The 22,638-nt window shown below is 33.3% G+C and overlaps 2 protein-coding genes across 2 annotated transcripts; both read left to right on the forward strand.

The window, feature by feature from the left end:
* Positions 1-8,730: 8,730 nt before the first annotated feature.
* LOC145788970 (membrane-associated kinase regulator, putative (DUF1645)) lies at positions 8,731-10,040 on the forward strand. The gene has a single exon (XM_082910422.1). The coding sequence runs from the start codon at positions 8,897-8,899 to the stop codon at positions 9,767-9,769; it is 873 nt and encodes a 290-aa protein (XP_082766548.1). The 5' UTR covers positions 8,731-8,896; the 3' UTR covers positions 9,770-10,040.
* Positions 10,041-17,229: 7,189 nt separating this feature from the next.
* LOC145789163 (uncharacterized) lies at positions 17,230-21,844 on the forward strand. The gene is made up of 2 exons (XM_082908402.1): positions 17,230-17,698; positions 21,579-21,844. Exons 1-2 carry the CDS (start codon positions 17,230-17,232, stop codon positions 21,842-21,844), a joined length of 735 nt encoding a protein of 244 aa, XP_082764528.1.
* Positions 21,845-22,638: the final 794 nt, after the last annotated feature.

Here is a 22,638-nt window from a genome sequence, read left to right on the forward strand (position 1 = left end):
AAAATACAACTCATCAATCACAATAAGTCAGATCTGTGCTGCAGTTCAAAAGGAAAATTGCACAGTTGGGGTGCAATTTTAACACACTGTTGTTCGGCCCGTGAGGGCCCGTCATGGATCTCGTTTTGATAATCTGAACCGTTCAATGAGTAGAACTCGTTGAGTATTATATGTTCGTAAGAAATCAAGATGATCGGATATTGATAATTATATGATCAAATCAATTTTGTATAAAAAAAAGGATGATGTTATAGTTAACGGTTAAAAAAAAAATCTGATCAGATAGCTATCGATATCCGATCAATGTGATTTTTTACAGACATATAGTACTCGACGAGTGCTACACATTGAACAGTTTAGATTATCAAAACGGGACTCGTGATGGCCCTCACCAACCGAAAAGCACCGTCCAGTGACTTCTTACCATCTATTCAACCTGCGCATGAAGGACAGCTGTACAACCCAAAAAATAAATCTTCTCCTACACACTAATTTATACAATTTTTTAATATATATTTTTTCATAAAAAATTAAAAAGTTAACCCAAATAACCATATTTTTTTCTCAATTTTTTAATCTAAAAATTCAAAAGGTACACTTATTTAAGACACCCCAAACAACCCGTAAGAAACTAAGGCACCGTTTGGGAAGAAGAATATGGGGCTTTTTTGGCTATTTTAGCCACAAAAGACAAAATAAGCTATTTTAGCCACAAAAAACAAAACATCACATCCAACCCATAATCATTACACTATTCTCTCACAAAAAAGCCAAAAAGTCAAAAAGCCCTTCCCAAACCAAGCTTTTTAACCCAGACTAAAATAACAAAAAAAAGTCAAAAAGCCAAAAAATTAACCTACTTCCCAAACCAATCCTAATGCTCTGATATGAATTTAAACATATAGTAAAATAAGATACCTTGTAATGACGGAATAGAAATTAAAGACGGAACAAAACAGTGCTTAACCAAGTAGGAACTTTTAGTAATTTATAATATTTATGGATTTATAATTTATTTTTGTAATCCTTTCTAGGATTAAATAAGTTTAAATTAAATACTTTAGAGACTTAATATATTCAATCGATAGTTCATAAACTAAATAAATTTTGATTTATATATTTTAGAATTTTAATAGACTCAATTAAAAATTTACGAACTAAACAGACAATTTGATAATAGTGTAAGTGTAGAAAATGAAATTAACCCTATATAAATATAAATTGTGTATATATATCATATAGGAAATTCTATGATACCCCTAGGAAATTATACAAAACAAACCCCATTTTGAGGGTTATCACATACCCCAATTATGACGTTTGTGGTATTTAGTTGTGATTTATTGTGGTGTTGGTTATAATTTGGTTAGGACTATGTTACAACTCGTTGTGGTATTGGTTATGAGTCACTGTGATTATTATTTGAGTTATATCCAAAAGGTCTTTAATTATACAGATTTTTAATCATACCTCATGTGATGTTTTGTTATGACTCTCTCTCTCTCTCTCTCTTCTTTTTTTTTTTCATTTCTTCTTTATTTATTTATTTATTTATATTTATAGTTATGACAAAGGATTTAGTTATGATATTTGTAGTAATCAATATCACAAATGTCATAACTTATATGATATACACCCTTTTGAGGGTGTGTTTACTAAAATGACCCCCATATGCCTCATTAGGACATTTGTGGTATTTGATTATGACCTATCGTGATATTAGTTATGATTTGATTATGGTTCATTGTAATATTAGTTAAGACTCATTTTAATGTTAGTTATTACCTGTTGTAATTATTATTTTGGTTATAATCGAAAAGATTTTTTGTTATATCTTATATGATGTTATGATTTATTATTTGTTTTTAGTTATAACTAAAAGATTTAGTTATTACATTTGTGATAGATGTAGGTTCATCTACATGAGATAAAAAAACCAAGCAAAAACCTCATTTTCCATAAAATTTAGTATTTAAAATAAAACCATTAAAATAGTATGTTTGATTTTTGTTTTTTGAATTTAATTTTTTAAAAATTGAGTCTTTTATTTTTCGTTTTTTTTTAGTAAATATTTTTAAATTTTAAGCATTTTTTTTAACTTTTCTAAATGCACCTTATTTAGATGTATCTAAAAAGTAAAATATTTGTGAAAGAATATTTTAAAAAATTAATAAATACACAAAAATACAAAAAAAAAAAAATTGGATTTTCGTTTTTTTTTTGTTGTATTTTTGGTATTTAGTGAATTTTTTAAATATTTTTTTCTTGAAAATTATACTTTTTAAGTGTATTTATATTAGGTGTGTCTAAAAATTAAAAATATACTTAAAATATTAAAAAAATTCAGTAAAAACAAAAAAAAAATGAAAAATAAGAAAATAATTTTTTTTGAATAGAGTTTTAAAAAAACTGAAAACAAACATGGTGAATGTTAGTTTGCAAATTTTATTTGGTTGTATAACATTACTAGAGATGAAAGGGGTGGCAATGGGTGAGATTTTTCGGATTTTATGGGTGAATTTTTAATTTTAAATTCAATTATTTTAATAATATAATTTTAAATTCTACCTTAAACTTGATAAAATTTTTTTTTTTTTTGGTGAATAAAACTTGATAATTTTAACTTACATGCCCCTATACTTTACCTTACCCATGCTCTCCCAAAGGGTATTTATTTATTTTTTAATATATTATTATAACATTCAATTGGGACAACAAAGGGTATTTATTTATTTTCTTAATATATTATTATAACATTCAATTGGGACAAATAAAATTGGGTCAGGCAATCTTGTCATAATAAATTGTTTTGGCATGTTTTAAGGAGTTGCTTAATGTTTCAAAAGTGAGAATCATTTTTTCAAAATCTGTTTTAAGAGTATTAAAAAAAGGGGTAATTTTTAAGTATATAAGTGCATATTATATTTACTTGTATAAATTTTTACAAATACATATATAAATGACTTTACAAAAATTTGTAAATTTTCACAAATATACGTAAGTTAACCCATAAAAATTTAAAAAATCGCAACTTACATATATTTGTAAAAACTTATGCGATTTTGTGAGGTAATTTATGTATATTTATAAGAACCTACGTAAGTGCATATGGTATGCACTTTGTACACCCAAACACTTTCCAAAAGGAATTAATTAGACAAAAAAAAAAAAAGAAGGGACTCAGACTAAAGATTCATTTCTGAAACTTTTTGGCTAATAAACTCATTTAAATCTTGGAGAAAGTTCACTTTACCCTTTTGTGATTTTGACTAGAAACACATTACCTTTTTATAGTTTAAATATAGGTAATAAAACCCTTATGGTTTTAGACCAAAGGGTAAAGTCACTATGTTATAAATAATGGCAAAATTACCTAAACACCTTTATAATGTATTATCTTTTTCTCTTTTTTAATACATATGATTTTCTATCTTAATCACATATTTAACGGGTGTGTTTGATTGGACGGACTAGATAAGGAGGAATTAGAATCCATCAGACTTGAGTCTTGGGACTGTGAATCCCCCGGACTATTTAGTTGGATTGGATATGTATTCTGTATTTGTTTTTTCATGGGATTAGATGTCTGGAAATGACTATTTTTAGTGAATCCAACGTTTGGTTGGACGAACTAGATAAGATAAATGAACAAAACACTATTTTATCAATTTTCAATTATTTACTAAGTAACAACAATATTAAACATATCTTAATATTTTAATTATTTTTAGCTAGATTAAATAAAAATTTATTTTATTTTATTTTTTACACAATTAAATAAATTTATTTTTTTAAATTAAATAAATAAATTATCAATAAAAATATATGTTATTTTTTTAATTAAGATTTTAAATATATTTGTTTTTAAAAATAATAATAATTAAACAATGAAATTAAATAAAACATCTATTAACATTTAAACAATGAAATTAAATAAAATATAAACAAAATTTTAAAATAAAACATCAATAAAATATCTATAAATAATTATTTTAAAAAATAAATAAATAAAACATCAATAAAAAGTTAAATAAAATTATTTTATTTTTAAATTGAGACATTTAAATTTTATTGAATTTTACTAAATATAATACATAATTAAATAGTAGATGGTCAAAATGGTCATTTTACCACCTAATCCCAACAGTAAATAATTCCCCCAAAACTGTCTCACACCCTCCGGGATAGTATAATCCCCCATATAGGGGATAAGGAGTCCGGCCGGACTTCATGTCCGGCGGACTAAAAAAAAAACAAACGATGGACTACTCACTCCTTCGGATAAACAATCTGAATAGTGAATAGTCCCCCCCTAATCCCCCAATTAAACACACCCTTTTTAGACCAAAGGGTAAAGTCACTATGTTATAAATAATGGCAAAATTACCTAAACACCTTTATAATGTATTATCTTTTTCTCTTTTTTAATATATATAATTTTCTATCTTAATCACATATTTAACAAATAAAATCATAGTAAACTAAACACCCTAATTTATTATCATAAAATTTCCTTAATCTAATTTTTAATTTTTAATTTTAACCCAATTTCTGATTTAATAAAATTTTAAATTAAATATAATAAATTAAACCATAAGATTAACCTAAACATCTTAATTTATTACCTTAAATTTATCTTAATCTAATTTTTTATTTAATAAAATTTAAAATAAGCATATATATAACTAATTACATCATAAATTAAAATATCCTAATTTATTACCATAAAATTACCTTATTTAATAAATTTTTTAATTAAACATATGAATGTATATATTTAACAAATTAAATCATAAATTAAACAAAGCACCCTAATTATAAAAAGGAAAATTACCTTATTTACTAACATTTTAAATTAAATATATAAATATATATATTTAACAACTTCAATAATAAATTAACCTAAATATCTTAATTTATTACCATAAAATTACCTTAATGCAATTTTTAATTTCTAACCCAATTTATTATTTAATAATATTTTAAATTTAACATTGGCATATATATATATACACTTATTAATTTAAACATAAATTAACCTAATTACTCTAATTTATTATCATAAAATTACCTTAATCTACTATTTAATTTTTAACCCAATTTCTCATTTAATAACATTTTAAATTAATTTTTTTTTTTTTTATATAAAAGATGAAAATTAGGGTTAGGGTTTGGTTAGGATTAAGATTAAGAATAAAATGAATATGAGAGTATTATTTGATTCAATTTTTGACTTTAACTTAAAACTTTTGCATTGCCAACTTTCAATTTGAAAGAGTGTGACACACCTTCCATTATATTTGACAAAAAACTAACTGTAACACTTTAGTTGATGCAATGTGAAACGTGAAATAAGTGGTGTTTGGCAAGTGGGTTGGGGCTAAAATAGCCACAAAAGACAAAACAGGCTATTTTAGCCACAACAAACAAAACATCACATCCAACCCATAATCATTACACTCTTCTCTCACAAAAAAAAGCCAAAAAGCTAAAAAGCCAAAAAGCCCTTCCCAAACCAAGCTTTTTAGCCCAGGCTAAAATAGCCAAAAAAGCCAAAAAGCCAAAAAGCCAACCCACTTCCCAAACGGAGGCATAGTAACAATCTTAGAATTCGTTGATTCAAACAAGAATTCGTTTATTCTCGGTATTCACAAAGAATACCGTGAATAAATGCTCAACAATAGTTGATTTACAAAGAATACCTAAAGTTGGAACAAAAGAATATAAAACTTGAAATATATTAATTCTAAAAAATTGAAGAGCCCTAAGGCTTACATCTATTATTTATAACAATAATGTTAGGTGACCCGAAAAATCATGGCTCGAAACACCCAAAATGACGTTGTTTTGAGTATAAAACGGCGTCGTTTTGATACATTCGGGCCATTCGAGCCACAAAAATTCGGGCCACCAAACATTTTCCTATTTGTAAATAACGACAAACCTAACTTAATTAGGAAACTATTGGAATTGGCAAAAATTATAATGCAATACAGAAATAAGGAAATATAATGAAAATTGCCAAAAATAGAAATATTGCAATAAAATTAAAAAACAAAAAACTACTAATATGTACTTCCACGATCATGATAGAGTTTTTGAAATTGGATTCTGAGGCCTGTGCTAGGAATAATTGAAGTTTTAAGTCTTTTCAAAAACGGCAAATTCGCCAAATTGACCACCAAAATGATTAAATTTGCCCCAAATCTACTGGGTTCCATATAATGGATCTTTTTTAAAATCACGTTTTCCATTGATTCACCAAATTTCACACGATTCCGAATCCGACCCGTTTTTTGTCTTTGCCTTGTCTATCCCTTTGATCCAAGAATTGTATGGCCATGCATGCTACATCATTAGTTTAAAATCACAGGAGAGATCTCCGCCTATATTTGAACCATAGGGGAGTAAAATGCTTCGAGGCAAAACCAGAAGGAGGTAAAGTGAATTTTACTTTTAAATCTTTTTGGGTCAAAAGAAATATTATTTGTCCAAAAGGACACCTATGTTTTAAAAATTTTCCTGTCTATCTGTTTAAATGTCACCTATCTATTTAAAGGAAAATGTTTAAGACTCACAAAAAATTTTCACAACTGTACCCATAGTGATGTGGTACTATATACGCCAATTTTTGATTTATTACATATTCAACGATATAGGGTCCAACTCCCTTGAGAAATCATTGTGGGCGGATTTGTGGGTCTAAAAGTGTGGATATCTAGCATTACTCTTGTTTAAAATATGGTATATCTGTACATGTGTCATCTATCTATCCAACTATATATTTAAATGTCATATACTTGTATATATATCACCTATCTATCTAATTATTTGTTCAATATCACCTATTTATCTCACTCAACGCCACTAGCCATTGTTGACGGCTTTTCTAACCATTTTTTTTTCGTCTTTTAAAGCGTAACTTTATTACTAAAAATGATTAAATTTTAGACCAAATAACACATGGCTTCACGGTAATAAATTTTTAATCAATTAAAAAAAATAAAAACTCATAACATCTAAAATCTATCATTAAAAAATAGACTTATAATAGACTTCATCCATAAGCAATCTCTAGATGTTAAAATAATGGCAAAGTAGTTGATGTTTTTTTTTTGTAATACCAAAATTTTTTACCAAAATTTGACTTAAATATTTGATTCTATTTTTAATCCCTGATTTGACACTAGTACTTTAAAAATAAATTGAGATATTTATTTATTAATTGGATTACAAATAATACTTTTTAAAATTTACTTAGAATATGAATTATTTTCTATAATTTGAAAAATTACAAATATCTTATTGTCATAATTTTTTTAACAAAATTAATTAAAAAAATAAAATTTCTAATTATTGTCCAACACAATAATAAAATTGATTGAATTATTAATTAAAATATATTTATAATATCATTAAAAATTATTAATTGAAGTAATAAATTATTAGTAAAAAGATTATTTGTTGTAAAATTCAAAACTTCTATAATTTTTAAAACTGTGAGTTGTATTTTAAAAAAAATTTAAAACCTGAATTTATAATTTATCTTTATTAATATAAACAAAATATGAGAGAGAGAGAGAGAGAGAGAGAGAGAGAGAGATAAACATTAAACAACAACCACACAGCTACAATCGACGGAGAGAGAAAGCCAACTCTCGTTTTAATTGAGAGAGCGAAAGGAGTGGCACTGTTTTGTGTTGGCGGTTGTCTCTCCTCCTCTCCTCATCTCTTCTCTAGAAGAACCACAAACAAACAAACAATATCCAGATATATATATACGTGTGAACGATCTCAGTCTTACACGTGTACCCTAACACGTGTTACGTGTGAACCAAGAAAAGAACCATCCCCTCCCTGTCTCCGAGGAGAAGAAGCTACATGAAAACCACTCATTTGAGAGAAATTTTTGTACGCGAATATCTCATATTATTTTTTATCAATTATAAATATATATATATTTTTTATTATTTTTTAAATATTTAACATAAATATAATAAATTTTACTGTCAAAATCAATCATAATAATAAAAAAATTAAAAAATATCAAAAATTTTAAATATTTTATCGAATGTGTTACATTGGTGTGAGATTCATATCATGTAAATTTCATATGAGTCCCACACCTATGTAAAACATATGATAAAATATTTAATAAAATATTTAGAACTCTTAACCTTACTCAAAAATATTATATCACATATATTTTATTTATATATAAAAATTACTCATAATTTACCCCTCTTCTCTCTCGTTTCCGAGAGCATTTCACACAGGTTGATGAATTAAGGTTGTGTTTGGCAAGTGATTTTGGGGTTGAAATAGTCATAAAAGATAAAATAAATTATTTTAATCACAATAAACAAAACATCACATGTAATTCATAATCATTATACTCTTCTCTTACAAAAAATTCAAAAAAGTCAAAAAGCTCTTTCTAAACCAAGCTTTTTAGCCCAAGTTAAAATAGTCAAAAAACTAACCTACTTTTCAAACGGAGGCTTAGTAAGTGTTTGACATGTACTAAAACTATGTATATTTTTTGATATACATTTACTTATTTAGATCACATCAATTATTATCTATTAACATCTTATCTCTATTTTTTTTTATTCATTTTCTTTATTTTTTTATACATTCTTTTATAAAAAAATTGAAAAATGTACGATTATTTGAAAAATCCCAAATCACCCTTTACTCAACCACTCGCACCTATAAATCCTCAAACTAATTCTCCCACACTTTCGGTCCTTTCAACCAAACCCAACTCCTCTTTCTCTGTCTCTCTCTCTCTCTCTCTCAAAGATCGGAACGCAAAACAGAGTTGCAGAAAGGACTTTACTCTATAGATAGAAACAGAGGAAGAGTTGTGAGTATTTGATACCCACGCCTCCAAATGCATTCGAGTTCAGTCTTATCTCTCTCTCCGAGCTTCGATAGTTATTCTTCTGGTAAACTCGCTCAGATCGCTGCTAGAGTTGTTGAGGAATTCAGAGCCGAATCGGACTCCCAATTCGATGATGTTTTCGGCCTCACAAATGAACATGAATCGAACGACATAGATCAGGAACAACCAGGGGTCCAAGAACAAGAAGGAACGAAGAGCTACGAAGATGATGATGATGATGATTTTGAGTTCCCTTGTGTGTGTGCAGACCCCACCTCTGCCGATGAGATCTTCTACAACGGCCAGATCAGGCCTGTTTTCCCTATTTTTGGCAGAGATTTGTTGTTTTCTGATGTTGAAAATTGTAAAGGTGAAGTGAATTCTTCTAAGCCTCCCACTCCGTCGCCGATTCGGATTCCTCTCGGGAAGCTCATGAGCGAGGACCGCGATCCTCCGTCGTGCTCCTCCTCCGAAGCCGACGAGCTCGACGGAGTTCCGGCAGGAACCTACTGTGTCTGGAAACCGAAATCTGATGCGTCTGCGGTGGCGGAGTCGCCGGAGAGATGTAAGAAGAGCAGCTCGACGGGATCATCAAAGCGGTGGAAGTTTCGCGATCTTCTCTATCGGAGCAACAGCGACGGCAAGGACACCTTCGTCTTTCTCGCTCCTTCGAATGCCAATTCGAGGAAGAAGAAGAACGACAAGGCCTCCGAGAGAGCAACAGAAGTAAAAGTCGCCGGAAAAGTGATTCCGACGGTGGCCAGAGGAGTGGCGGCGGCGCAGGAGGGAGATCGAAGGCGGTTGTTGATGCCGTACAGGCAAGATTTGGTAGGGTTCTTTGCTAACGTGAACGGGTTGAGCAGAAATCTACACCCCTTCTAACCAGCTCATTTCATTTGGAGAGTTTGATTAAGGTTTGATTAATTAATTAATTAATTGTCGTTTTTTAATTTTAAAGAAAATCGTAATTAGCAGGTTTAATTAAGGAGAGGTGTGGAGGAGGGGGTGATTGTTATATATGTAAATATGTGGGGGTAATTTTGCAAAGGTTTTGATTGTTTTTATTTTATTCTATTTTAGTCTGTAGTCTATGGATGGTGTGTGAACAGAGCGCTTATACCTGGGAATACCATGTTGTGTTTTTTGAGTACCACGTTTTCTTCTTCTGTTTCGCACAATTTTGGTCCCATATCTTTATGCATTTGAATGGAAATGATCAAAATCTGTCACTTTGGACCTTCATTTCACATTGTCTTTCGAACATGCCATTTTATTAATTTTTTTAACTAAAACTGAAAGTTGTTGAAATAACTATTTTTTCTCCATTCATATTAGTGTTCAAAACAATTTATGAGAAGCCAAATAATTATATTGAATTAATTTTAATTTGTTTTTTTGAGTATTCACACTTCAATTTTAATTTCTTATTCTTTAGTTTTTATTTTCTAATTTCCCCCAAGGAAATGTATTATAGTATACCATTCACTCTCTTTGGTTTTGAATATTTTAAAAATAACTTTACAATTTTTAATTCATATATTTTCAGTTTTCAATGATTTTTTTTAATTTTTAATTATTATTTCTTAGGAGTATATTATTTGTAAAAAAAAAAATCTACAAAATTTACTAGCCTCTGTTTGGGAAGTGAGAGGATGTTTGGCTATTTGAGTCTGGGCTCAAAAGCTTAGTTTGGGAAGGACTTTTTAATTTTTTGGCTTTTTTGACTTTTTTTTGTGAGAGAAGAGTGTAATGATTATGGGTTGGATGTGATGTTTTGTCCGTTGTGGCTCAAATAGTCTATTCTGTCTTTTGTGGCTCAAAGAGCCAAAAGAGTCCAAATGAGCTCTTCTCAAACGACACCTAAATGCACAAAAACATAAAAATGCAATATTTGTATTTATTTATTTATTTTTATAAATATTTTATATTTTAAATATATTTAGATTAAGAGCCAATTCAAAGTAACTGGTTATGTAACTAATGAGATCTATATCTTATGTCATAGCTTTTATTTGCATTGTATCTAAAATTATGTAAGATAAACATTTGTCAATATATAGATATATATATATATATATTAAAAAAATTGCATTCGAAATGAATCGCCATTGATCAACTCAAAATTATATTGATAAGCTAAACATAGAATTCTATTAAAAAACCCAAACATTACGTAATATTTTGATTATAAAATTGTGGTGAAGAGGAATAATTGTTACAAAATGATGTTGGGTTGGTTTGGTGGTAGCTCTCTGGTTTTAACAATTGATAATGAAAACCCAATCAAGCCGCAATTGCCTGTGTTTGGTTTATTAGTACGTGAAATGTTATGGTTTGCACTTCTAGAGGGTGCATACGATATGTACTTTATTATAAAATGTATAATCTCGATATAAATTGACATAATAAAAAAATATTATAATTAAGTTACAATTTTTTGCAACATTAACTATAAAATTTAGATATTTTATTGTATTAATTTGTGGTGAGGTTACGCATTTTATAATTAATGTTACAAAATTTTGTGATAAAATTATATATTTTTGTGATAAGATACTTGTGGTGCCATAGGATTTTCCTATTATTATATATATTATACTATATATTATTATAGGAAATTTTATGGTACACTCCCCTTCAAGAGGTGTATTATATCCATCCTATTATAAATTGACGTAATTTTATTATAAAATTTTATAATATTAATTGCAAAATATATAATCTCATCACAAATGGACGTAACAAAAAAATGTTGTAATCAAGTCACAAATTTTTGTTACATAAATCATAAAATTTTAGATATTTTGTTTCGTTAATTTGTGATGAAATTATGTATTTATGATTGATGTTATAAAATTTTATGATAAAATTATGATAATTTCTGATGAGTGCATATATCATAGGATTTTCCTATCATTATTATATGACATAGTTAATTAAAATGTCTAATGTTGACTTCCAAATAATAGAAAAGAGGAAGGTTGACGTCAGCAAATATCAGGATAGTTGTTTATTTCTTCTTATTATCATTGATCACACAAATGCTAACGTAGATATTGTTCTCCTGTGAACTAGTGAAACCTTAAACCTTAAATTAATCACACTCAAAATTCTAGAAATGAAAGATGTTGATATTTGCAATGAAAAATTGGTACTCATCTAGAAATGAAAGATGTTGATATTTGCAATGAAAAATTGGTACTCATCTTTATAAGTATTGTTGTGGTGATCCATGAGGGTGACCCATGACAAGTAGGTAATAGGTATCAGTTAAAGTAGCGGCCTACATGTAATTACTTTCACAACAATGATAGAGACCACTAATTTTGAAACTCTAAAAAGATCACTAATGACATGACACTTAATAAAAAAAGAAAAAAAATACAACACTAAGGCCAAAATATCAAATCATTCATGGTGGAGCCTACTGCCATATCATTAGTGGTAGCACTAATTAGTGCTCTCACTCATTTTTCTTACTTTCTTGTTTGAATGGTCTATTTTACTTGATTATGTATATAGATCATTTATGTAAAAAATTAGACTGAATCAAAAATTATAATATAAATTTTTTTATTAAATTTGTCTGTAAAAAATATATAATCTATATTTAAAATTATATTTATCATCTTTTTTTTATATAAACATATATTATAAAATATGATTATTGAATTAATTTGATTTGATTTTTTTTATTTTATGAATAATTTACTTAGTTAGTCAAATAAAATGAACAGATCAAATCAATAGAGTAGATTTTATAATAAGCTCCATGGAGCAACATCACATCCAATCCAAAAAAAAGAGAAGCCAGAAAATGTTGGATCCACCATTGGACATATTGCTAACTTTTGCCTATTTAAGATTTTTGTAAAGATATTTTATTTGTATAGAATTTACCTTCAATCTAGATTGCTACGTGTTGAAGGAGATTTATAGCGTAAATTCCCAAAGTAAAGAACAGATTTAAGAACTCTTTAATTTAAGAAATTATTCATGCTTTTGGAGCAATGTTCTAGAACTTATCTTCTAAAGCTTCACAACCAGAGTGATGGGTTGTATAATTTTAGATCAATAAGAATGGAATGGAATGAATTGAGATGAAATGAGAGTGTGAAATGGATTAGCAGGTTGTCTGAAATGTAATAATCATTCCTAATCCACTACTTGGATGCTAACATGAAATGATGTAAATATAAAATAACAGTTCTCATTCTCATGTTTAGTTATAATTATTAAATTAATTGAATGAAATAAGGTTATTATTATTATTATTATTATCAAACAAGTAACAACCAATTTAAATTTGTATAAATCATAATAGTTTTGATGGTTATGGAAGTGGTAATAGTAATGGCCATGGCCTTGGTGGGGTTAGTAGTTTGATATGGTGCAGCGGTGGTGGTGGGGATAAGCAATGGGAGTAGGATGGTGGTAGCGGTAGTTATGGAATCGATGGTGGCGGCGACAGTGAGGGTAGGGGTAGGGTGGCGGTGGTAGTAGGGTGTTGTCATGGTAGTGATAGTTGTGGCATTGGTAGTAGTGGTATAGGGTGGCGGTGGTAGTATGGTGTTGTCATGGTGGTGGTGGTAACTAAGGTGACAATGGTTGTAGATAGGTAATAGTAGTGTCATAATATAGATGGTTGTTAATAATGGTGGTGATCGTAATAGGTTGTCGTGCTGGGTTGGTAAGTGTGGCCGTGATAAGGTGGGAGTTATGGCAGTGGTAGGGTGTCGTTTGCAATAATAGGGGCGATGATGATATAGTGGTGATAGTGAAAACGATGGTAAAATGCAATATTTGTATTTATTTATTTTTTTTATAAATATTTTATATTTTAAATATATTTAGATTAAGTGCCAATTCAAAGTAACTGGTTATGTAACTAATGAGATCTATATCTTATGCCATAGCTTTTATTTGCATTGTAGCTAAAATTATGTAAGATAAACATTTGTCAAAATATATATATATATATATATTAAAAAATTGCATTCCAAATGAATCGCCATTGATCAACTCAAAATTATATTGATAAGCTAAACTTAGAATTCTATTAAAAAACCAAACATTACGTAATATTTTGATAAAATTGTGGTGAAGAGGAATAATTGTTACAAAATGATGTTTAGCTAAGGTGATCGTAACTAAGGTGACAATGGTAGTAGATAGGTAATAGTAGTGTGATAATATAGATGGTTGGTAATAATGGTGGTGATCGTAATAGGTTGTCGTGCTGGGTTGGTAAGTGTGGCCATGATAAGGTGGGAGTTATGGCAGTGGTAGAGTGTCGTTTGCGATAATAGGGTAGTAGTAGAAAGGGTTTGTTGGGAGGCGATGATGATATAGTGGTGATAGTGAAAACGATGGTAAAGACTGATAAATATTTGTTTCAAAGTGATTTCATAAAGAAATAAAATGTCTCTTTTAGTTTGAAAGAAGTAATAAGCAATTTCAATTTTCGTTAAAATGATCTTTTCAATGGAATAACTATTCATGCTTATATAAAGTATATCAAATAGGAGAACAAAAATATGCAGAGCTAGAATATATATTGCATTTTAAGCCGTTCCATCATATTTAAGGCAGTGTTTAGCTCATTGGAATAGTAAAATAGAATGCTCATTCTTTTATAATATACATTATCATATTTGATTAATTAAAATAATAATGAAAAATATATTACCAATTGAATCATAACTTAATATTGAAATAGAATTGTTATCCTATAAAAGTGTATAAAAAATAATTTATTCTATCCCAACTCATACATCTCATTTAAGTGAATCAAATATAACACATTACTTAATTCTCCATCTAATTGTGTGGATAACTCTGATATTTGTATAGTTCTGGGATGACACGTGACTGCAAAGAAACTATTAGCAGTGGCAGTGACAGTAGTGACGAAAAGAAGAGAAGTTTGGATGAATGGAAATTGGGGAGCCAGCAATATTTTCTGTGTACCAAAATGGGTGGCAAATTGGCAATTGGTCTTCTTGCTTCAGCCTTCTTTAACTTTTTATCGGCCTATTTTACCTTTCCTTTGCAAAAGCTTCCAACATTCATTGGAAAATGTGTAAAGTGAATGCCTTTACTTTCCTTTGTTTTCTATTCCCTGTGGGACAATCAAACCTAGTGGGGTCGGTTGGAGTCAAATTAGTGAAGAATGACCCTGTAGAATTTTAATTAGGTTATATACCCTTTTAATTTTATTAGTTATTTTATATAATATATAGAAGAAAAAATAAAAAATAATAGGTATGTAATCAATAGAATTATAAAAACATACCACGTAAGATATAAAATGGACTTATGTGATAATTTTTCAATTAGTGGAGATTTTGGATTTTGTCAGTTTCTTATTAGTAATGCTAACTGCCCAAAAACTATTAAAGAAATAGAGAGGGTGAGAGAGTGAAAATTAAAATAATTAGGCTAGTTTGGGAGTTGGGTTTAAGAAATTTTAGAGCAGCTCTACTAATAGTATGTAAAATGGCAAATTATTATTCAGGACTGGAAGGGAAAAGTTGTTGATAGTATTGTGTTAGCACCTTCTACTTGAAGGCTGCATGGTTGGCATTCGTAGCACCTTACACCAATGTCTAACCAAGACCACGGCATGATAGTGGCATGCCAAAACAACAAGGTGAAACATTGACAAAGTGCTGAGGCAGCAGCACAGGACCCTTGGCCAAAGTATGGGCAGCAGTGGCACGAATGCAAGGCATTAACATGACCCGAATATGGGCTGCAGCATACTTGGGGGTTCAAAGCATTCAGTAGGCAAAACTTGGTCTGGAGGCCAAGACAACCAAATTCGTGGCTGACTGAGAAGGCAAACAACATGGGCAGTTCAAAGCAGTTATGTTTGTCTGGCAGCAATTACCCATGTTGAGCAAAGACAAGGCAAGTCTGGACATCTGGAATCAAGGCAGGGAGTTAGTAGCAGTTACTAGCAGTTATGTCCCAGAAATGATCCTAAGTCCCTAGGCAGTTGGAGGTGTCAACTGCCATGCCACTTGGCATGTTTTTCTTGTAATACTGGTTGTAAAGTTTGTAACGGATTGTAAGCCTATTTAGGCATAGCCATGGAACTCGAAAATTAACTAAGTGTTGGTAAGAGTTTCCATAGGCATCCTTTGTATTGTTGGTGCAATTAATAAAGGTTGGGAGTTTTTCCTGTAATCACTTGTTGCCTATTCTCTTACTTATTATAACACTGTGTGTGTGTATTCATAATTGACTGAGACTAAGTACCCAACTTAGTGCCATTACAGGTTGGAAATTTGAAAGACAAATAGACCTTGTAACAATTGGTATCAGAGCACGGTCATGCTCTAATGGTTTCTGGCATGGATGCCTTAAAAGAACGAGTAACGTGGTTGGAAAATCTTGTTGGTGACCCTGCTGATGAGAACCGCTCGTTGACAGATCGATTGGATGCTGTGGCCTCAGGGTTTCTTGCCCTTGAGACCTCGACAGCAGATCGATTCAAAGACATGCTGATGGATGTGCTAGCCATTTCGGAGTCCTAGAAAGACAAGTTTCAAGAAGTTGTGGATGAACTGTCCCTTCTAAAGAAGGCTGTCTGTGGGCATACGAATTCGGAAAAGACTCATTCGAAAATTAAAGTTCCAGACCCTAAAGATTTTGGTGGGAATCGAAGTGCGAAGGAACTTGAGAATTTTCTGTGGGACATGGAGCAGTACTTCAAGGCTGCTCATGTGCCAGAAGGGGAGAAGGTTACAATCACAAGCATGTACGTTACTGGTGATGCTAAACTTTGGTGGCGTACACGTGTCGGGGATGATGCTCGGCCAGAGATCTCAACATGGGAGACTCTTAAGAAGGAAATGAAGGAATAATTCCTTCCTTGCAACACATCTTGGGTTGCAAGAGACGCCCTGAAACGGTTGAAGCATTCCAGATTGGTGAGGGATTATGTGAAAGAATTCAGTTCTTTGATACTGGACATCAAGAACATGTCGGAGGAAGATAAACTCTTCAACTTTATGTCTGGGTTGCAAAATTGGGCCCAGTTAGAACTTCGAAGACTCGGTGTCAAAGATTTACCCTCTGCCATGGCTGCGGCAGACGGGTTGCTTGACTACAAGTTAAGCAAGGAACCTACGACTGAAACTAGCAAATCCAAGAAGAAAGGAAAAGAGAAGATGGGATAGAAGAAGTCTGGTTTCAAGAAGGGAAAAGAGCGTTCCAAGTACAAGCAAAAAGGGGATTCTTCTCAGACTAATGGTGGGAAATCTAACAAAGGGTGTTTCATTTGTGATGGACCCCATAGAGCGAAAGACTATCCCAAGCGTGAGAAACTTAACGCTATGGTCGCGGAAGATGGCAAAGGGGAGTCGGATTCTGAGGGGCCGACTAGGGTAAACCCCTTACAATTGCTCAATGCAATTCATGTAGAGAAAGCCCCTACTACTGGTCTGATGTACATCAAAGTGAAGTTGGCGGGTATTGACATTGCGGTAATGGTAGACACCGGTGCCACGTATAACTTTCTGTCAGAAAAAATTGTGCAGACCCTCGGATTGCAAGTTACCCAAAGCACCAGTCGAATCAAGGCAGTAAACTCGGCGGCTCAATCGGTACAAGGAATGGCTTCCAAAGTATCGATCACAGTTGGAGATTGGACTGGACGGGTTAACTTGATGGTGGTTCCTTTGGATGATTTCGATGTCATCTTAGGAAATGATTTCTTTGTGACTGCAAAAGTGGCTTTGATGCCATATTTGGGTGGGATACTTATTTCGGATGAAGACAAGCCTTGCTTTATCGCTAGTTGCAGTTGTAGACACCCCATTTTTGACCGTCCTCAAGACTTGGACGTCACCGCTTGAACACTCGGTGATCATCCATGTTTGTGTTCGTCTTGAGTTCCCGGATGCCTCGGCTACGCGCCTTGCCTCAGGATCTCTCGACTCGACCGTTTTGTGTCTGGTTTTGCACCAAACACTTGTGTTTTTGCTTTGGAGGGCAGGGAATGGCTTTTGAGACATCCCCACACTCCACCGGCCATGGCTTGAGGCCACCGGCTGTGTTTTGTTGCCGTCGGCCAAATGTGATGGCCGGCCGGCCAATTGTGGTTTTTAACAGATATCTCTGCAGACAGCTGGCAGCTGTCATTTTAGGCCATACCTCAGCCCATACCTGGATGTGGGTGTTCTGAGGAGCTGCAGATTGATATATATCTATATCAATCAAGCTCTCCCTCATAATAAAAAAAACAAGAGGAGAAAAAATGAGGAGAGGAGAAGAAAAAAGGAGGAGAGAAAGGAAACTTAGACAACATTTTTAAGAGCTTGAGCTTTAGGGTTAGGGTTTACATATATTATCTATCTCTGTATCTCTCTCTCTCTTGTGTTTAGTGTGTGTTTTTGGTCTCATTTTTGTGCACAAACACCCACCATCACACCTTTTCTTAGTGGCTGAGGTACCAGAGGTCTTTCCTTGAAGCTTTTGGACTGATTTGAGCTCAAAGAAGCAACTGGTCCACCACTTTTGAAGAAGGTCTACAAGGGTAAGACTTTTGTCCCTTTTTACCCCATTCTTGCATACTCTTTTTGACTATCTTGCAACTGTTTTTGACTTGGTGTATAACACATAAAAGTCTTGTTTTTGAGTGCTCTAAATAGTTTGTTAAGGGTGTTTTAAGATTTGGGGTTGTTTGACCACTCTTAAGGCTTGTTTGGCCTTTGTTTTGTGCCATTTCGGTTGAGCTTCGGGACCATTGTGTTTTGGCCTCCTCACCACTGAAGCCTTGAGGTCCCAAGAAGGAGAGGGCCACCCCCTCTCCTTGTTGTCCTTGAAAAGGGCCATTTTTAGCCTCTTGAGGGAGCATATAGTTTGAGTGTGTATTGACCATGCCTTGACTGATTTTCATGCTTATTATGTCATAATATAGCATTGTTGTATGTTGGTTTTGGTACACCATGCTTGCTTAGCATACATGCCTTGTAATGCCTTGTTTTAGCCTTAACATGTCCTATGCTTTGAGCCCTTATTCAAGCATGTTTAGGCCTAGCTTTGTGAAGCTTTTATGATTGTCTTGCCATGCTTAAGGTCTGTCCTTGGCTGTTTTGGTCGACCAAGACATACATTGCATAGTCCCTTTGCATCTTGGATTGTTAGCCTCAAGTGTATGAGTGTGCAGTGTGCGTTGCTTGCATCATTTTCAGTGGTTTGGAACCACTTACCATGCTATTTCAGTTCTCATAACATACTTGTATCCTTGCCTTTGATGCCTCTTTGATGCCTCTAAGAGGTGGTGTTGTATGCTCCATGTTTAAGCATTTGTGCATGCCTCCATGTGTAGATCATTTAGATGCCATCTAGGTGGTTTTTAGGACTTGCCTTAACATAATTTGGGATTGTTTTGGTCCACTTTGGTCATTTGCTTCATGTGTCATTTAACCATAGTTTAAGTTCTTGGGCTTGGTTGCATGCCTTGCTTGCATTGGTAGTTGGATTTGGTATCATCTTAACATGATTTTCAGAGTTTGATGTGCATGCCATTTGTCCATGATTATCCTCTTTTAAGTGTGCTTAAAAGACGTTCTTTAATGCTTAAGCGTTGGGCCATTTTTGCATGCATTGTTTGTGTGTGTATTTGCCTCCATTCCATAGCATTTTGGCTTCCTATTTAGACATGGCCGAGGCTTGTCCATATTGGTCTAAGTCCACCTTTCGCATGTTGTTCAAATGTGATCACATTGCTACATGCTTGCATGCTTCGGTTGCATAATGTTTGCATGCTCATTACTTGCATTGTTGACACATGCTTAGCTATATTGCATTTTGTTACATGCTTCCCCATGTTCATATAGCATATACTAGTTTGCATGCCTAGGTCGCATGCCATCTAGCATGCATGCCTTGTCCTTTGATCTAGTGATAGTGGGCCTTGGTTTGTGTGTGTGCATTGCATTTCATTTGAAATCAAAATGCACACTTAATTCTTTGGGCCATCACGCATGGAAATGCGCAATTGGTGAACCGAGAATCAAGAATCATATCCCTTTGAGTCATGAATATGATAAGGGGTGTGACTGGTACATACATTGCTTGAAATACATTGCCATGCCAAGTTCTGTCCTCTGCTGCTGTCAAAACAGATTCAGCAGGAAGATTTGGCCGGTCGGCAGTGTTGAGTGCCGACCGGCAAAGAATGTTTGGCCGAGATCTCAATGGATGGTCAATGACCACTTCAAAATGGCCGGTGATGATCCCACTCAGCCGGTGGTGTTCCATAACACTCAGAGAAGCAACCTTGGGAGTTGTGCAATTTTCAGAGAAGCAGAACAGTCAAAGCAGAGGCAAACTTGTGCATGGCGTTGGATTTCCGAGCAAACCCGAGCATGCATTGCATTGGACCCACTTCCCGACGCGGTTTATTGCTTAAATAGATTAGTTAAATTGCTTATCTAATTTATTTGGTTTGTAATATTTAATTAGCTCGTGAGTTAGTTAAATTGAATTATTCTTTTGGTCCCTCCGAGCGAGGGCGAATTTGTAATAAGTGTGGGTGCGTGTGTACATGTCTTCCAACCCCCCCACTTCTTTCTCCCTTTTACTTACCTACTTTTGATGGTTAGTACTAGGGCACATTTAATTTAGCATACCTTATGCTATGCATGCGTGCATCATTCATCAGTATTGCATGCACCAGGCTCGGCGCATCATACTAACTGCATAAGTATTTCAAATCTAACTTGAATACATGCTGCTTGTACATTTTCACATATCATTTATAGACTAGCTGAGCCTACTCTAGTGACATTCCATATGCGTTGCATTAGGCATTTAAACATGGAGTTGGATCATGTATGATTACTAACATGTTCTTGTTTTGGCACGGAGTACTAGGTAAACTTTTTATGCTTAGCATACCGCATGCGTGTGAGTGTTGCCATAACAGCATGATTACCATGAGGCTAGCTGCTTATGTGATATAACTGCTTGAATGCCTGTGGATGGAGGTTGGATTACCTAAATTGGAATAATGCATTAAAATTGTGAGTTTTAAGCCCACTAAATAGTGGCAAAACCATATTTTCTAAAAGCCCACTTGAGGGTGGCAAAACTTGCATTTTAGCCTACTTACGAGTAGCAAACCATTTTCAAAACAAACATGCAATGTTTTGTTCCAATTTAGGCGATTTGGTCTATACTTGTTTGCTGTGCGTATAACATAGTAATCCTAGGCTAATAACCGAAATAAGAACACATAACGTTTTCAAAAACGGATATCACGGTTAGTAGAGGCCGATCTTCGGATCGGGCGAGAGGGGGTGCTCATAGCTGACCTTCCCCAATCGTACCCAAGCTCCCGAGCCGAGGCAACTTTGGTGATGACGGACACGTGGCCTTTGGCACCGAGTCAGGATTTCCTAAATTTCCCAAAATAAAATATTTAGGTGGCGACTCTGTATCTGGCAAAGCAATCCATGTTTGGCACTCCTTTTCTAAAAATCTGTTTTCTCAAAACGATTTGCCGGATTTGGACTCTTTGGTTCAGATTAAGGACCGTGACACAAATTGAGTCCGAACTGTAGTGAGGCCCACGGGCGCGTCTACAGCAGTAAATCAGACAAAGGCAAGGGCACAAAGAGGAAGACGGAGACCCTTTCAGCCATTCAAGTGCACAACGGTTCGAAAAAGGGTGCAGAAACTTATCTTGCTGCCGTGGTGGAAATCAAACTTGATCTATCAGCAGAAGTGCCAGATGAAGTGGCAGAAGTGTTGAGGGAATTTGAGAATGTGATGCCTTCGGAGTTGCCAAAGTCCCTTTCTCCTCGGCGTGCCACTGATCATAAAATAGAGTTGATTCCGGGTGCTAAGCCTCTAGCGAAGACACCCTATAGAATGTCCCCAATGGAACTTACGGAGTTGCGAAGGCAATTGATAGACTTATTGGATGCTGGACTGGTTTAGCCATCCAAAGCCCCTTACGGTGCCCCAATGCTTTTTCAAAAGAAGCAAGATGGAAGTTTGCGCATGTGTGTGGATTACCGGGCTCTCAACAAAGTGACGATAAAGAATAAGTATCCAGTCCCTTTGGTGGCAGACCTATTTGATCGATTGTGCAAAGCCACTTACTTCACAAAATTGGATTTACGTGCTGGCTATTGGCAAGTCCGAGTGGCTGAAAGAGATGAGTCAAAGACCACATGTGTTACAAGGTATGGGTCTTTTGAGTTCCTTGTAATGCCGTTTGGGTTAACTAATACCCCGGCTACATTCTGTAATCTTATGAATGATGTGTTCAGTGACTATGTCGATCAGTTTGTTGTTGTTTATTTGGATGATATTGTAATATATAGTGAGTCCCTAGAGGATCACTTGTACCACCTTCGGATGGTGTTCACTCGGTTACGAGAACAACAGTTGTATGTCAAGAAGGAAAAATATGAGTTTGCCCAGCGGGAGATTAAGTTTCTTGGGCATATCATTTGCCAAGGCCATGTCAAAATGGATGGAAGGAAGGTGCAGGCTATTATGGAATGGTCTCCACCACCAATGTTGCGGAGTTGCGATCCTTCTTAGGCTTGGAAAACTACTATCGGAAATTCATTGAGGGATATTCAAATAAGGCTGCTCCCTTCACTGATTTGCTGAAGAAAGATCACAAATGGCATTGGTCCATTAATTGTCAAGAGGCCTTTGACAAACTAAAAAGTGCAGTGGCAAGTGAACCGGTCTTGCGACTGCCTAGTTTCAAGTTGCCT

This window comes from Camellia sinensis, chromosome 15, assembly GCF_055761805.1.
Source record: "Camellia sinensis isolate YWXY chromosome 15, ASM5576180v1, whole genome shotgun sequence".
In the NCBI taxonomy this organism is placed as follows: Eukaryota; Viridiplantae; Streptophyta; class Magnoliopsida; order Ericales; family Theaceae; genus Camellia; species Camellia sinensis.

What these genes read in the sequence shown, in the direction of transcription:
- LOC145788970 (XM_082910422.1), top strand. Translation starts at nt 8,897, where the DNA reads ATGCATTCGAGTTCAGTCTTATCTCTCTCTCCGAGCTTCGATAGTTAT.
- LOC145789163 (XM_082908402.1), top strand. Translation starts at nt 17,230, where the DNA reads ATGGTCGCGGAAGATGGCAAAGGGGAGTCGGATTCTGAGGGGCCGACT. An exon ending in TTGCTTTATCGCTAGTTGCA is followed by an intron (nt 17,699 to 21,578) that starts GTTGTAGACACC and finishes AAAAGGGTGCAG; the next exon opens with AAACTTATCTTGCTGCCGTG.